This window comes from Trachymyrmex cornetzi, unplaced genomic scaffold, assembly GCF_001594075.2.
Source record: "Trachymyrmex cornetzi isolate Tcor2-1 unplaced genomic scaffold, Tcor1.1 scaffold335, whole genome shotgun sequence".
NCBI classification, from domain to species: Eukaryota; Metazoa; Arthropoda; class Insecta; order Hymenoptera; family Formicidae; genus Trachymyrmex; species Trachymyrmex cornetzi.
Window position 1 is genome coordinate 258,302 of NW_017298058.1, and position 15,197 is coordinate 273,498.

Genomic DNA, 15,197 nt, shown 5'->3' on the forward strand with positions numbered 1-15,197 from the left:
CGGCGTCTGCTAGGAATCATACGGCGTCTGCTAGGACCAGCTGACAGGCGTATACCGGAGCAAGATAGTGCTGCTTCAAACATCTTGCGACATGTCACATACTAACGAATTTTATGTACGAAAGATGAGATTCTGACACTTTATTTCGTGACGACAAGTTCTACCTCGCGATCTCCCTCGTAAAGATCCGGAGAACCGGGTTTCGTGCGACTAGTATCTGTCCTACATATTATGTAATTTTTTTACCGAGTTCTCGCAGAGTTATCATTTAAACGAGCCTCCCCGAATCTCGGATGACTGTACCTCAAGAAATTTCGAAACGATCCACTCGATCACGCCGTCTCGATCAGCTGTCATCTCGCGTCGGAGACGTGTGATAAAACGGCGGGGGTTAGGTGTCACTGCCGCGTGTAGGTTAGGTTGGCGGAACGGTCGAAAGGAAACGCGAAAATCGTGGAAAATTGAATGGGACAACACGTTTTCTCGGACGCGTCGCGTCTGACGGACCGTCGGCTAACAGGACGACGCGCTCCAGGCGGGACAATTTGAACGGGGTGAAATCGCGGCGGGGTTGAAGACAGGGGTGAAAGAAGCCGTGCTAACGTACCTGGCAGTGTTGGAGGAGCGTGCCGCTCGTCCGCGACGAGAGCACCGACCGCGATTTCACACATGTCGTAGTCGAAACTTTCCTCCGTAATTGGGCGAAATGTCCGAACTGGCACAGTCTCTCCACATGAGCACAAAGCCTACTCGATCCTATACATGCCATCGCGAGGGCTATAGTGAGGGGACTCACTACTGCCCGAGGAGCCCGTACCTCTTACGACGTCTATCACTCGATCCCACCAACACTTCGAAAAATCGCGTCCCCTCCTCCAACCGACGGCCGACCTTCTCCCCGTCTTGCGTCCCGTCCGTCCCGTCCCATTGCGATCGCTGGCCACGAATGAGAGCGGCTCCGCGACTTTAGATGATCCGCTATCTGCCTTTTGTGAACCACTGCAAGCCGCATGCGCGTCGTGGGAAACATCGCCAGTGATGTTTGTCGCAGACGCGCTTTAAACGCTTTCTACGTTTATCACGTAGAAAATCACAGTTTAAATGGTACATACTGGCTGCAGTGCACATTTTCCTCGCTGGATCTGAATGTATAAACTAATCATGTTAAAGAATTTTACAACATTGCAATTGCAAATGAACTGCTTTCTTACTGAATGCAGTCATATTGACACTGAGATAACCCGAGTAGCACACAGAGCTCTTACAAATAAGCGTCAACAAAGCGCTAAAAAATATATCGCATGTAATTGCTTTTTTTAGCGCTTTGTAAATGCTTTGTAAACGCTGCTGTGCTACTTAGGAATTATACAAAAAGCAGATAACTTCACATGGCTGCTAAAATTCAGCCGATTAGCCAAGGTTAAAATAGTATAAAAAATTTTATAACTTATTTTTATTCTTATATTATCATTATTATTAGTAAATATGTATACAAATATTAAATATCAATACGACAATATTGATTTCTATTTAAAACTGTATATGTTTTTATTGATAACATCTGGATTCGATTCTTTGCGGATTATGGAAAAAAGCAGGAATGGGAAGTTACTTATTTTACGTTACTTTTTAAAACAACGATTTAGTAATGACGTTGCAATTTTTTATGACATAATTACGATAATTAATTAAAAATAAGATTGGAAATGTTACTTTTAAAAAATGACGTTCCCAGCCTTAGCTTTCAACTAGTTATAACTATCGGCATAAAAAAATTGTCATTACCAAATCGTTTGTTTTAAAAAGTAATAGCACAAAAGTAACGATAAAAGTAACATCTCCGTCCATCTCCGGAAAGTTACTTAAGTCCAATTTTAAAAACATACGATATCAATGCATCATAAATATGTATAATTAGTGTTTGTATTCATGTAATAGATTTTATATATTTAAGGCTTCCTTAAATTTATCTTCAGATGCTCTACGAATTATTTTATTGGCTACTGAGCATCTAAAAATATCTAAAATATAATTTAAGGAAGCCTTAAGTATAAGATTTAGCCAGATAGCAAAATGTCAGCAATCTTCTAGCAGACTGTCAGCAAGTTCGAGCAGAAAACAACGGCAATCTGCGTTCGCATCAGGCTTGTGTTCTGTTAACATTGTCTGTCGACATAATGTGAAGGCAAATTGTTGGTAGAAACTGAGCAGATCCTGCCGATTTTGTTACGTTTTTTCTAACAGTCTGTCAACAGTATTATGTACATCTAATTCTGTAACAATTCTGTTGCTATTTTGTTGGCATAGTGTGTAGCAGACATTAAAAAAATCTGTTCCCTATAGACTTGGCTATATATCTGGGTAACTATTAATATGAGCATAGAGTTCGAAAGAGTTCAAAAAGAATTCAGTAATATGTTATCAATTCTAAGCTTATTTTCAGAGATGCAACAAGAATTCTTTTCAGAAAAAGAATTCTTTTTGCAGGGTTGGAAAGTTACTTTTTAAAAGAAACGCATTACCGTTACTGTTATTTGCGGTAAAAAGTAACTCGTTACCGTTACTCGTTATCGATTCTGAAAAGTTACGCGTTACCGTTACTTAAAAGTAACGATAAAAAATCGTTACTTTTCGTTACTTTTTTTCTAATTATGCAGGAGACGGGTCTACTCATCGATTTTGATGAAATTAGGGCGATTCAACGCGCGTTTGCACAAAATGAACAAATTTGGCAGAAAAATAAGTGGCTCTGCCCGGCGAAGTGAGATATTAATGGTTAAAACTGATGACTATTCAGGTTTCGTGCAAAAATGCATCGAATGACTCTAGTTTCACAGTTAACGAATAAGCCTGTCTTCTGCATCATTACACTTTTTTTTAATGTTGAAACAGGCTTCTAAGACAGAATATAAATTAAATATAAAATATTTAGAAAGATATTTATCTTTGAACATTTTTATTTTTTATTAGTATTTTATATACTTATGTTTACTTTTACGATATTTTATTATATAATAGATATTTTAATTTTTAGTGTTCTTATGCTAAAGCCAGAATAGTGAATAAAACAAAAAATAGGCTAAAAGTTTTTGGTTTATTTAGTACCTATAATCTTATTGTCCGTGACGGGGCCATGATCTATAAAAAAATAACGATAAAAGAGTAACGGAGTTACTAATTTAGTTATTCGTTACTAAAGAAAACGTAACATCGTTACTTTTTTGTTACTAATAAAAAAAAGTAACGGCGTAGATAAATATCGTTACCAAAAAAAGGAACGAAAATATAACGTCGTTACAATAAGTAACACGTTATTTCCCAACCTTGTCTTTTTACATCTGAAAATAAATTCAGAATTGATAACATATCACTACTAAATTCTTTTTGAACTCTTTGTGCTGTGTGGGTCACTACAATAAAAAAAAGCAATAAGAAATAATAAATTTTAACTAACCGGAAACCAAATATAATGGAATATACATACAGCTTCTGATAGGTTTGAAATCTATATTCTCCTTGTTCTTTATTCCTTTCATTGTCTAAGTAATTCCCGTATTCATTATAATCAAACCTAATATTTAAGGCTTCTTTAAATTCATCTTGTGATGCTTTGTATATGTTGATAAAATAATTCGTAGAGTACCTGAAAATAAATTTAAGGAAGCCTTAAATATAATAAGGTCTGATTATTAAATATACGGGCATATATACCGCCCTATTTGCTAATGGTAGATTCATGAAGTTATTTTATGATGAAAATTCTATAAATATCAAATTGTCGAGACTATAATAGTTTTTGAATTCCCTAACAACAGACCTCCAGGGGACGTCCTGAGGATGTCCAAAGAACGTCCATATGTCCTTTGAACATACTAAGGACATTATCAGGATGTATCCTGGATAAAACGTATTATAAGCATTTATAATTGGTGGTATATTGTGAAAACAAAATTTATAAAAATTTTCATTTCAAAATGACTTCAGGAATCTTAGCAGATAAAGCGGTAGATCTGGGACATCGACGGTCGAGAAATTTATATTGACAGTCGATATTGTCAATATTCTGCTATTATCTTTAAGTCTACTGTGTAAACAGCGATGCTGTCGGAACCAGTCGGAACTCGTGATCACTGATTTTGACTAGTACAATAATTGGTAGCACAATGAATAGGTTAAGTTTAGCTATTCGAAAATTTGAACAAGCAATTCAAATCATTTTTGGTCGCGGTTTTCCTCCAGGTAATTGAAAATTAATACATATAAACACATATTCTTAGTAAATCAATTTTAAAAGTTAATATGAATAAGTTACCTTTTACTATATTTCCTAACCTCAACTAAAGTTTAAAAAATTAACTTTACGCATCGATATTAAAAATTTTTAGTAATACGCGTTAAATGGAATAAATTTTGTTGACACACTTATTGAAATTTAAAAAGCTTTTCAATTTTCTGTTATAGGATCACTATGTACAGTCGATTGCAACGGTTTCTTGAATGAACCGAAATCTGGAAACCATTTCAGTAGTCTAAAAGAAATTTTCGACAATGGCTTTTTATGGGCGGTCCCAAAAAAAAGACGTACTCTGGAAGCAAGATATAACAGAAGATTTGGAGTAGAGAAATATATATGGAAGCCACCTATTGCAAAAACGAATATATTACTGTGTGTGAATTGTGGTCATCATTACGAAGCTGGCCGTCTATGTGGTAAATATCATCTAATAAGATATTATAAGCTGTGTTCTCTAAAATTCACTGCCAGCGCTGAAAATCTATAGTTTACATTACGTATATTATACATTTTCAGCACTGGCAGTGAATTTTAGAACACAGCCATGGATCAGACCTATCCAATTTGAGTTCTGGAGCCAAAACGCGAAGCCATTGACGCAAAAAATTCAATGTAAGATTTCAGGGAATGTAAGATATTGATATACATCTGAGTGACACTTATCAATATTTTACAGTCCCTAAAATCATACATTAAATTTTTTTGAGTCGATGGCTTTGCATTTTGGCTTCAGAGCTCAAATTGGATAGGTCTGTTATAGATTATAAAAAATATTATAAAGTAGTTTTCTACATATTCTTGAATATAAGAATGTGTAAGGAAAATTTGCAATGGTTCATATGTATCTGTTTGTTATATAGGACATTGTTACGAAAAAGTAAAACTCGAAACTAAAGAAATGCAAGATGCTATTCAAAAGAAATTAGGTCTGAGTCCAGTAGAACAAAATGTAATTGTATTATATGATGGAGAAAAAGATTCTAAAACACACGATTTTTGGAAGGTATTAGTAATATATGAATTATCGATATAGAATTTAATTTTGCTTACTTGTTAAATGTGTGAGTTTAATATATGTTTCATTTCAGAATCAAAGAATAGTCGAGATGCCAAAGAAAAGGCCTTCATGGTTCCATCAGAATTTGCTGGAACCAACATCACAGGAACCATCGGATAGAAAGGATGTTAAACCTACCAATCTTTCGTAAAGTGCATTTGAAATCAGGTTTAATCTTTTATAGTCAAAAAAGCTTAGATTACAAATCTGAAGAATACATCCATTGAGAAATGGGTTAATATCTGCAATTTTTGGAGATTAAAAAAATATTAAAACATTTTATTACGTAAATATTCATTTTTTTCTAATATCCTTTTTGCGATGGAAAATATTTCATTTTTATTTCGTGATTGTGTTTATTGATACAAAAATAAATACTTTTGCAACTTACAGTATTGTCTCGTTTATATAAATTATACTACTATCATCGAGCTTCTTTTATCTATTTCAATATTTCCCAATCACCATAAATTTCCTTATATATGTTAAAATCTAAAGAAAATTTTGTGTGAATGATTCACTAGTTTTGATGCTAAAATCAATGTACTAGCTCGAAATCTTCTGTAGACATTTCCTTGGCAAAATGGCTTAAGACATGTTCATGGAATTCCGCAAACGGTATAGACTTTTCATAAACAATTCCGCACAATGGGCATGTATTGATATCAACATCTATATTATCGTTCAGATTAGGATATTTTTTCATAGAAAGACTCGGAGACGTGGGACTAGTCTGAGTAGCTCGATGTTCTTTGAAACTATCATCGGAATCAAATTGTGTGCCTGTTTGGCACATTTTTTTATTTGCATTTTTTTGACAATTATTACATATCATTCCTGAAACATTTGAAATTAATTAATTTCTATAAATTTTTCATAGTGTCAACTAGAGTCTAGTCACAAGCAATTCTATAAAAATCCTATGAGAGAGAAAGATATACTTTCTTCCTGTATATATATTATACTATCACCTCCAACTTATACTGTTCACTCTATAATCTCAATTAAAATTATAGAACGAGAAGTATATGTTAAAGTTTATAAGTCAGTATAAATTAAAGTAAGATAGTATATATCAGAGAAAAAGTATATATATCTTTCTTTCTTGAGGATTTTGACACAAAATCATTCATGGCCAAACAGTTATACAGTTTCTAGTGTCAACAAATGCCACAAAAAAGAATAATAATCGATTAAATTGACTATACTTGATTGAGTCTTACCTTTCCTCATTTTTTTAAGATTCTGTAAGGCCCTCTTTAACCTAGTTTGTTGTCCAAGTAAGGCATCCTTGGTTTGAGATAATCGAATTTCATGCTGTTTCAGTTGCTCTAATGAATCTGTGTCAGAATCATCTGGATACGTGAAACCAACATTTTGTAAATTTAATTCGGAACTATCGTTTAACTCCATCATCTGCATGAAACAACAAACATTGCATAAAAGATGTTAAATGACTATAAGTTTTATTTCTTTACCTCTGCACATTGCTGTTCGAGATCTGACTTTTCTAACATAATACTATTTATTAGTCGAAGAGATATTTCTTCTAGGCTTTGCTCTGTTTCACCTGCAACAACAAAAATTGTTTATTGTAATAAGAAATTGAGTACAGTATGTTTGATTTTAAATCGATACCAACCATCTGTAGTTAATAAATACGTCTTAGCATCATGTTTATCGAAATTAGCCACATCGCGAAAGTTGTACGAAATAATGTCAGACGGCTGTGTAGCAGGATGCTGTTTAAGCGTATCCGAGATCTTCGTTAACTGGCTACCTAATGATTTATTAGATTTAGTTAATCTTGTTAACCTGTTCCATAACTGACGATTTTCCGCTGCTACCATGAAAATGTGATGAGACAGCTGAGCCTTTTGTTTTGTAAGTTCCTCTATCTTTTCCTATAATCCAAAAATGTATTATTTTTAAATATATATCATTAAGGATACAGTCAAAAGCTCACTACAAATGCTTTGAAGCATTTAATTAACCACCAGTTTAATTGACCACAAGAAAGAATTTTACCAATTAACCAATCAAAAAATGTTTCAAAGCATTTGTAATATTGCATTGACTGTATCTTAAGTGTGTATAAATATCACAAATGCAAATGCGAAACAATGAAAAATATTCCTTAATCCTTCATTTTTACATCTCTTCTTTAGTTTTACATTACTGAAGGAAATAAGTACACAAAACTTACTGTACTTTTTAAACAATATTGTTTTTTATATTTATTGTTCTTAATTATGTAGCTAAACAGCCAAAAGAACCAAACAAATCTTGTGGCAAAATAGAGAAGAAGAGCCTACTTGAAAAAGAATAGAAAAGGTTACTTTCAAAGATTTTAAATTCTTGACAATAAATCTCTTTTACAATCTGCATTGTACCTTGAGTATTGTAGCACAATTTAAGGGATAAAATCTTCAATTATTTGTTATCTATTGATTGAATTCAGCAAGTCAACTCTTATCAAATGTGTTGTATTAATTGAATTATACTTTTAAATTTAGAGAAATAGTCTTATTTTAGTAAAAAGAAACTTTCAACGGGGTTGCAAAATAAATATTTTGCTGAATGCCACTGGCTGTGCTTATTAGAGAAAGCAGCTCCACAATTGTTGTAAAATTTTTTAGTATGAGTAATCTTGTTTTTAAGTTCCTTACTGGATCTAAACCAATAATATTAAAGAATTTTCTAACAATTGCAAAGTTGTTTTCTCTGCTAAACGCAGCCATTGACTTGACGAACCTGCAGAGTTTGCAGTGCAGATTTGTCACTTTTGTCAACTTTGACAACAGCTGTAGTCATGTCTCTGCCACATTCAAGCCTAAGACACATATTTTCTTCCTCCACTGTCGCCAATCGTGTCTGCAATTGCTGGCAACGTTCCTTCATGGTCTTGAAGGCGACCAACAGGGCACAGTACGATCCAAAGGTATCATTCTCCACGTTCTCGACGTTCATCGTGTAACACGTTGGTCGGCGGAGAATTCGTCGTTTAAATCGAGGTTAAATCAACGACAACCGTTTCACACTCTGCGTGTCGCTTCTAGCGTTTTGCGCTCTGCTAACTTCCTCGGCGAAGTTTTATCACCTGCCTTACCAAAAACGTATCCGTATATTTACTCGCCGTGAATACGAGGTTAGGTAGTCCTCACATTTTGTCTGCAAGGATACAAGTATGCTCCAAATAAGCTCACGCCGGCCTCGGCCTCCCTCGATGAAAAGTAACAAGTATTTTCTGTGCTATTCCACGCTGCTAACATTTGCGAAAGCCGTTATATTACCGCGGAATAAGGCGACATCGGTAATTCCCCATTTTCCGATGTTTTCCTGCTGGAGCAACGGCAGGGGGGATCTGTATTGTGCCATATTGTACTTTTAAAATATAACGTTACAACGATAACAGCTGGTTCGATTATCGCACTGCTGCCAATGTAAAAGACTGTTCTTTTCAACTGAACGAGCTGAATTTCTTGCACGATTTCTTTTCTTTTTTTTTCTGCAGAATGGTAGAAGTTTAGTTAAAAAAGAACAAGTTTTTTAAAATAAAGGTCTTTATTGCCTATTTCCATCAATGTAGATTAACTTTAATCTCGGTTCAACTTACTCTTCGTCTTTTTTTAATTTTTAGAACTAGAAAAAGAAGAGTAAGTTGAACTGAGATTAAAGTTAATCTACATTGGTGGAAACAGACATTAGAAAGTCTGTGTGCAATGGAAATAGTAAATTGTAAGCCGTAAGAAATTCACCAACTATAGGGTACTTTTCAGCAAGTACATAACAAGGCTTGCAGGGTTATTCCAGGCTATATTCTGTATAACTTTTAACGCAAGTTTCGTTATCGTTATAACATCGTTACGCAACTTTTTTAACATAATGAAAAAGCTGCACGACGTTATAATGATAACCAAACTTACGTAAAGAGTTATGGGCCTTCTACAATAAGCCGCAAGTCAGAAGTTTTAAGCGATCTTAAGTCATAATCGGTGAAGTTGGCCAATAGTCAACTTGAACGACTTTGTTAAGACTGGTTAAGACTTCTGACGTTCTGACTTGCGACTTATTGTAGAAGGCCTATTACAGAATACATTCAGACACTGTGTATCGTTTCATCCTTGTTTAATGTAGGAGACCAACAAGGATGTAATGATTCATTGTGTCTGTCTTGTTGGGAAGCATCCATAGTCGATTGTTCTTACGTTCGACAGTGATTGATAAATTTTTTTATAATTAACTTACTATTTCCATGTACACGGCCCTTAATGGCCAACGTCAGTGATGCCTAGCCAATTAATCTCCCGCTCTTACAGAAAAGCGATAAATTGATTGGTTACTGTATTACCATTTGCAACATCATATTTTTAAAAAATTCGAGAGGCTTGATTTTGCAAAAATCTATTATACGAACACATATATTTTATATATATTATTATCAGATTATTATATAATGAATTTCGACGATGTGTGATGTATTTATTTCCTTAATAATTTTTTACTGAATCAAAATGTTATTTAAAAAACTAACTCTATTTTACAATAAATATTTTACAATAAATTTTATAAAAATTTGTGTACAACAGTCACGTTATTTGATTAATTCAATATCGTAATCACACACTATACCACAGCCATCTTAAACAATTCAATAAAATATAACAAACAAAGGTTTTGATTTTTTTAATTGCTATTATTGCTAATGATTGCTAATAATATTACTTTACCTAAGTAGAACAATAAAAGTCACGATAACATCAGAACGACATTAAAATGAATCGGAAATGATTGAAAAATGACTTTAATGATTATTTTGAAGTCATTGTGACATTTAACCTTCGAACATCACTTATTTTTGGTACCTTTGGACGGCACACATGGGTCATTCGTGTTCGACGCGATTTTAAGGCTCGAAAAATTCTGTAAAAATTCACACATATTCTTTATAAGGTCTCTACTAAATTATTTTGCTATGCAAATATTGAAAAAAATGTTTAGAAAAATTATGAAAATTACTTTCTGCACCAGAAAAAGAAAATAATTCAGTTTTGATATAAAAATTGTAACTTTGATTTTTGAAGAAAAAAGCAGTTTTTTATTTTATTAAAGTACAAAAATGATTATTTTTAATGCATGGACACGAAAAACCTATGTATGAGAGTTAATATCATATAATGACTTGTTGTTCTGCAGCTTGGATAACTTGTCCACTTCAGACGTTTTTTTATCGAATACACGACTAGAAGAATTTACATACTTGTATACATATATACACGCGAAGATAAGAGAGACATACTGTCAATCGAGCTTTGACCACTGACTGGTCTGTACAACATTTACTCCTTTCACTTACAAGAAAGAACTTTCACCATATGGACGCGTATGTACTAATTGTTAAAATAATCCTAAATGTGCTCCTCAGATAATATATACATGATATGACTAAGCGTATTTCAATTATATTGTAATTGGCCGGTCCAATGTCCATCATCCATGACATAATTGGTGACAATTTATAGCAATATAGCCTCATGGTAATACAGAACTGTCATTGCTGTCATCACGCAAGTCATTTATCTTGGTGCACTGATTTAGCCAAGCCACATGTATGTATGTGTGTGTATATACGAGCTTACGCATCTAATATACATGTATGAGTGTGACAGATGACAGCTGAGATATTTTGAAAACTTGATAGCAGAGTGTGATGCGTAACTTAACAGTAATTTCCATTGAATACTTCCTACATGATAACGCGTTTATTTCATAATTACATTTGCTTATCTTTGAAATGTCAATATCTGTTAATATTTGTTCTTTAGCAGTACAGCAAGATTAGGCTCGAGTTCTTTAGAGAAACCAGCTATGTACAAAGTACTCTCCAATGTATCGAAGTATACAGTAAGTGCATACATGTATGTATTTTTTACAGAAAAAAAAGTAAAATCTCTTTGATAGAATTGATTGAATCAACAGGTCTACAATGGATTGCGGAAGACACCGTCTATTCTTCATGGAGCATCTATAACAACATTAAACCTAAATCAGCAACCAATCCCAAAACAGCCTGTTCCCGATCTCAAGCAAACTGCAGAACGTTACCTGAGGTACATGTCTATATACCTTTTTATCTTCAAGTATCGTTATTATAATTTATTAATTATAGATCCTTAAAGCCATTATTGACTGACAATGAATATAAAAATACAGAGAGGATTGTTGGTGAATTTATAATCCACACAGGCGCAGGACCTCGTTTACATGCCAAATTATTGGACAGATATCAGAACACTGATAACTGGGTACTTGTATATCTATACTTTTTAAAATTAATATTAGATAAATTATACAAATTAGCATCTACTTATTTTAGATGAAAGAATGGTGGCTAGAAGTTGCATATTTAGGATACCGTTTGCCTGTGATCGTGCATTCCAGTCCTGGAACTGTTGGGCCTCCGGTTACTTTTCATCGACCAGATGAGATGTATGTGTATGCAGCACGTCTCGTTGCTGCAGTGTGTAATTATAATGAGATGGTTAAGAGGTAAGTTTTACGTAGTTTATGAAAATTTTTGCTCCTTGTGGTATTCACTGACAATAATATTGTAGTGGAAAGATTAAACAAGAAATGGCTCGCAATGATCCACTTGATATGCAGCCTTACGGCATGATTCTTGGCACCCACAGGCGGCCTAACGAAGTAGTCGACAAATTGTTACATACAGACGAGGCCAAACACATAATAATCATAAGCAATAATAATGTAAGTATAATCAGTATAATGGAACAATATAGCTGGATATATTCTATCTGTATTACAGTTCTTTAAACTTTGTGTTGTTGATAAAGACGGCATTTTAAGCGAGGGCAAGCTCGTAGCTGCTGTAAAAGATATCGCAGATCGCTCAAGTACTCAAGGAAAGTCTATAGGAATTTTAACTGGAAATGACAGAGATGCTTGGGCAAAAGATTACAGCTTACTTTTAGGTTTGTTTCAGTTTTACCTTGTTTTTTGTTTTTCTTTACCTTTATACAATTTGTGTTTATTGTACAATTTTTTGTATAATTTTTAATCTCAAATCATCATTATTATTTTCAGAACTGGGTAACAATAAGAATATAATCAAGGATATAGAAAGTTCCTTGTTTATATTGTGTCTGGATAAGGATTTACCTAAAGATGCTTTTAAGGAAAAGAACAATGCTTCAGTTAGAGCAGTTCAATCTATGACAGGCTATAGTAGCTACGTAAACGCTGGAAACAGATGGCATGACAAAACTGTACAGGTAAACTATCTGATTAACATTTATTATGAATAAATGTTTTAGATAAACCAAATATTTAACATAGTATCTTTTTTGATGAGATAAACAAGGGACATATATATCTTTACAGTATATAATATCCACTGATGGTTACATTGGTATGGAATACGAACACAGTCCATGTGAAGGAGTTCCAGTTGCTGTCCTTCACGATTATGTATTAAAATATATGTAAATAATAATTGTGCCCCATAAAATGTTATTTTAATAAAAGCAAATAATAATTTCAATCTATTTTCAGCGCGGCAAGAGAAAATAGCGCAAGGAACGGAAAGTCTGCGGATTTCCCTAGACCAGAACTTTTGAAGTTTGAAACTAACGACGCTATAGACTGTGCAATCGAAATAGCTACTGATACGGTAGATAAGTAGGTTGATTATCCCTTTATGATTATAATTACGCTAGTACTGTTTGATGTATAATATTTGTGATTTTTTAGACTCTCAGACGACATAGATATGGAATGTTTTACATTCGATAAATTCGGCGCAGACGCTATAAAAGCAATTAAATTGAGTCCCGACAGTTTTATTCAGATCGCGATGCAAGTGACTTTCTATAATTTACAAAGGAAGGCACCAGCTCATTACGAAAGCGCGGCATTACGAAGATTTATTAATGCCAGAACCGAGTGTATCAGGTCGACCAGCACCGAGTCGGTCGAGTTCGCAAAAGTAATGCTTCCTGAAGAAGGCAAGAGCAAACAACAAAAGAAGGAAATGATGATTAGAGCTATAAATGCTCATAAAGAATACGCCGCACAAGTGAGATATATGTCTACTTTAATTATAATACGTCTCTTTAATTATTATCTTCATAATATATAATGTATATGTTATGAGAAATTTGAATACTTTGGGCCTGAATAACATTAATCGAGCATTGTACATATTGGCCAGGCATTATGTGTAGTATCCGAATAATCAGGGTTGGGTAGTAACTACATAAAACGTGTTAAAAGTTAAAAAAAAAGTTAAAAAGTTAATAACTTTTAACTTAACTTAGTTAATTTTAAATGCATTGATTTTTAACTTAATTTGGTTGTAAACTTTAATTTATTAACTTTTGCTTGTAAACTTTAATTTATTAACTTTTTTTTAATTAAAAATTTTTTTATCTCTTAATGCTAATATTTTTTTTCTTTTAAAATCAAACATTAGAGAATTAATTTAGAAAAAGTTCAATGATTTTATGATGAAAGATCTATAATAAGAGCTACACCATACGGCATTTTATTGACTCGCTAGGTTTTATTAATTCCCGCTTATATTTAAATCACACTAATTTTAGGTATCATAAACGTTATATTTCAGCAACATAAATATGAAATGAGCCTTAGATGAAGAATTGTTGTAGAACAGTATGCATATCCACCCATTTTCTAAATTTTTACGTATATTTTTTGTAACAAATATCTAGTCGATGTAGTCGTAGACATGCATAAGCAGTCGTTTCAGAAATTAAAGAAAGTTAGAAAATGGTTAAAGAAAGAAAAATAATGCAAACATATACCCTTCTCTTTCGTAAGATTTTTTCTAAAACGTCTTATATGGTGTGACTGTTATTATATATAAGTAACTTACATGTGACTATAAAATTAAATTTACCTAATAATCTATATTTTTAAGTGTTATTTAAAGTAATCTCATTTTAAGAGAGAGAGAAAAATTAGGAAATTTTGATCTCAAAAATAATTTTTTTCAAAATTAACTTTTTTTTAAACTTAAGTTAATTCGATCTTAACTTAACTTTTATTAAATTCATTCTTTATTTCTTCAACTTTTAACTTAATTTTATTAATTTTATAAGCCATTAACTTTTAACTTAATTTAGTTTTAAAAAAACATTAAAATAGGCTGCGACGGGTCAAGGCGTCGATCGGCATTTATTTGGTTTAAAAATGATAGCGAAAAGCGAAGGAATGGAGCTCCCAGAATTGTATAAAGACGTTGGTTACACCAGAAGTACATATTTCAATTTAACATCAAGTCAGGTAATTCAAAGTTGGCTTTCAAAAAAAATTTTTGGTAAAACAGTAACGTGAAAATATTTTAACAAAAAGATAAGCGTATTTCTTAATCAATATACTTTTGTAATTTAAAGGTGCCATATAAGTCAGCATCTTTTATGTGCTATGGACCGGTTGTACCCGATGGTTATGGTTGCTGCTATAATCCGCGACCGAAGGATATTCTATTTGCCTGTTCGTCGTTTAAATCGTGCAACGAGACTAATACGAGAGATTTCGCTTGTGTTTTACAGCAGACATTGTGCGATATGCGAGACATAGGAAGCGAATAAAATTGTATGTTCGCAATTTTTGTGCGACGGAAAAAAGAGTTTGATATTTTTATATTATATACGATAGCAAAAAACGAGATGCTCGAGTCAAACAAATTTGCTTCGGCATAAACTTTTTTTATTGCGAAATATATTCTGAAGATCGAAAACACTTTATATAGTATGGCTTGGTCTACTCTGTAAATGCCACAATTGTATTTTATCATAATAAACA

General features: G+C 33.1%; 4 protein-coding genes across 13 annotated transcripts in view; 2 read left to right on the forward strand and 2 right to left on the reverse strand.

Moving 5' to 3' along the window:
* Positions 1 to 769, reverse strand: part of qless (decaprenyl diphosphate synthase subunit 1 qless) — a 57,428-nt gene extending 56,659 nt beyond the window's left edge. Inside the window, exon 1 of the mRNA XM_018510417.1 lies at positions 608 to 769. Coding sequence (XP_018365919.1) covers positions 608 to 769 — 162 coding nt within the window. The remainder of the gene's footprint in view (positions 1 to 607) is intronic.
* A 3,367-nt stretch (positions 770 to 4,136) lies between these two features.
* On the forward strand, positions 4,137 to 5,590 carry mRpL32 (mitochondrial ribosomal protein L32). The gene is made up of 4 exons (XM_018510421.1): positions 4,137 to 4,239; positions 4,462 to 4,710; positions 5,155 to 5,297; positions 5,383 to 5,590. Exons 1-4 carry the CDS (start codon positions 4,164 to 4,166, stop codon positions 5,500 to 5,502), a joined length of 588 nt encoding a protein of 195 aa, XP_018365923.1. The 5' UTR covers positions 4,137 to 4,163; the 3' UTR covers positions 5,503 to 5,590.
* Positions 5,591 to 5,711: 121 nt separating this feature from the next.
* Positions 5,712 to 8,339, reverse strand: spn-F (C2H2-type zinc binding domain-containing protein spindle-F). The gene is made up of 5 exons (XM_018510419.1): positions 8,106 to 8,339; positions 6,994 to 7,255; positions 6,830 to 6,921; positions 6,575 to 6,767; positions 5,712 to 6,188 (listed from the first exon to the last, which is right to left on the reverse strand). Exons 1-5 carry the CDS (start codon positions 8,319 to 8,321, stop codon positions 5,890 to 5,892), a joined length of 1,062 nt encoding a protein of 353 aa, XP_018365921.1. The 5' UTR covers positions 8,322 to 8,339; the 3' UTR covers positions 5,712 to 5,889.
* On the forward strand, positions 8,251 to 15,190 carry LOC108763082 (carnitine O-acetyltransferase). Of its 10 annotated transcripts, none has more exons than XM_018510414.1 (13): positions 8,251 to 8,292; positions 11,180 to 11,255; positions 11,331 to 11,461; positions 11,521 to 11,656; positions 11,728 to 11,900; positions 11,966 to 12,119; positions 12,178 to 12,343; positions 12,456 to 12,643; positions 12,753 to 12,853; positions 12,924 to 13,049; positions 13,122 to 13,446; positions 14,538 to 14,675; positions 14,786 to 15,190. In XM_018510414.1, exons 2-13 carry the CDS (start codon positions 11,220 to 11,222, stop codon positions 14,981 to 14,983), a joined length of 1,872 nt encoding a protein of 623 aa, XP_018365916.1. In that variant the 5' UTR covers positions 8,251 to 8,292; positions 11,180 to 11,219; the 3' UTR covers positions 14,984 to 15,190. The 10 variants fall into 10 exon arrangements, with proteins under 10 accessions (XP_018365916.1, XP_018365913.1, XP_018365912.1 ...); XM_018510411.1 differs by having other exon boundaries at positions 8,253 to 8,292; positions 11,177 to 11,255; XM_018510410.1 differs by lacking the exon at positions 8,251 to 8,292 and adding an exon at positions 8,439 to 8,499.
* The last annotated feature ends 7 nt before the right edge of the window (positions 15,191 to 15,197 follow it).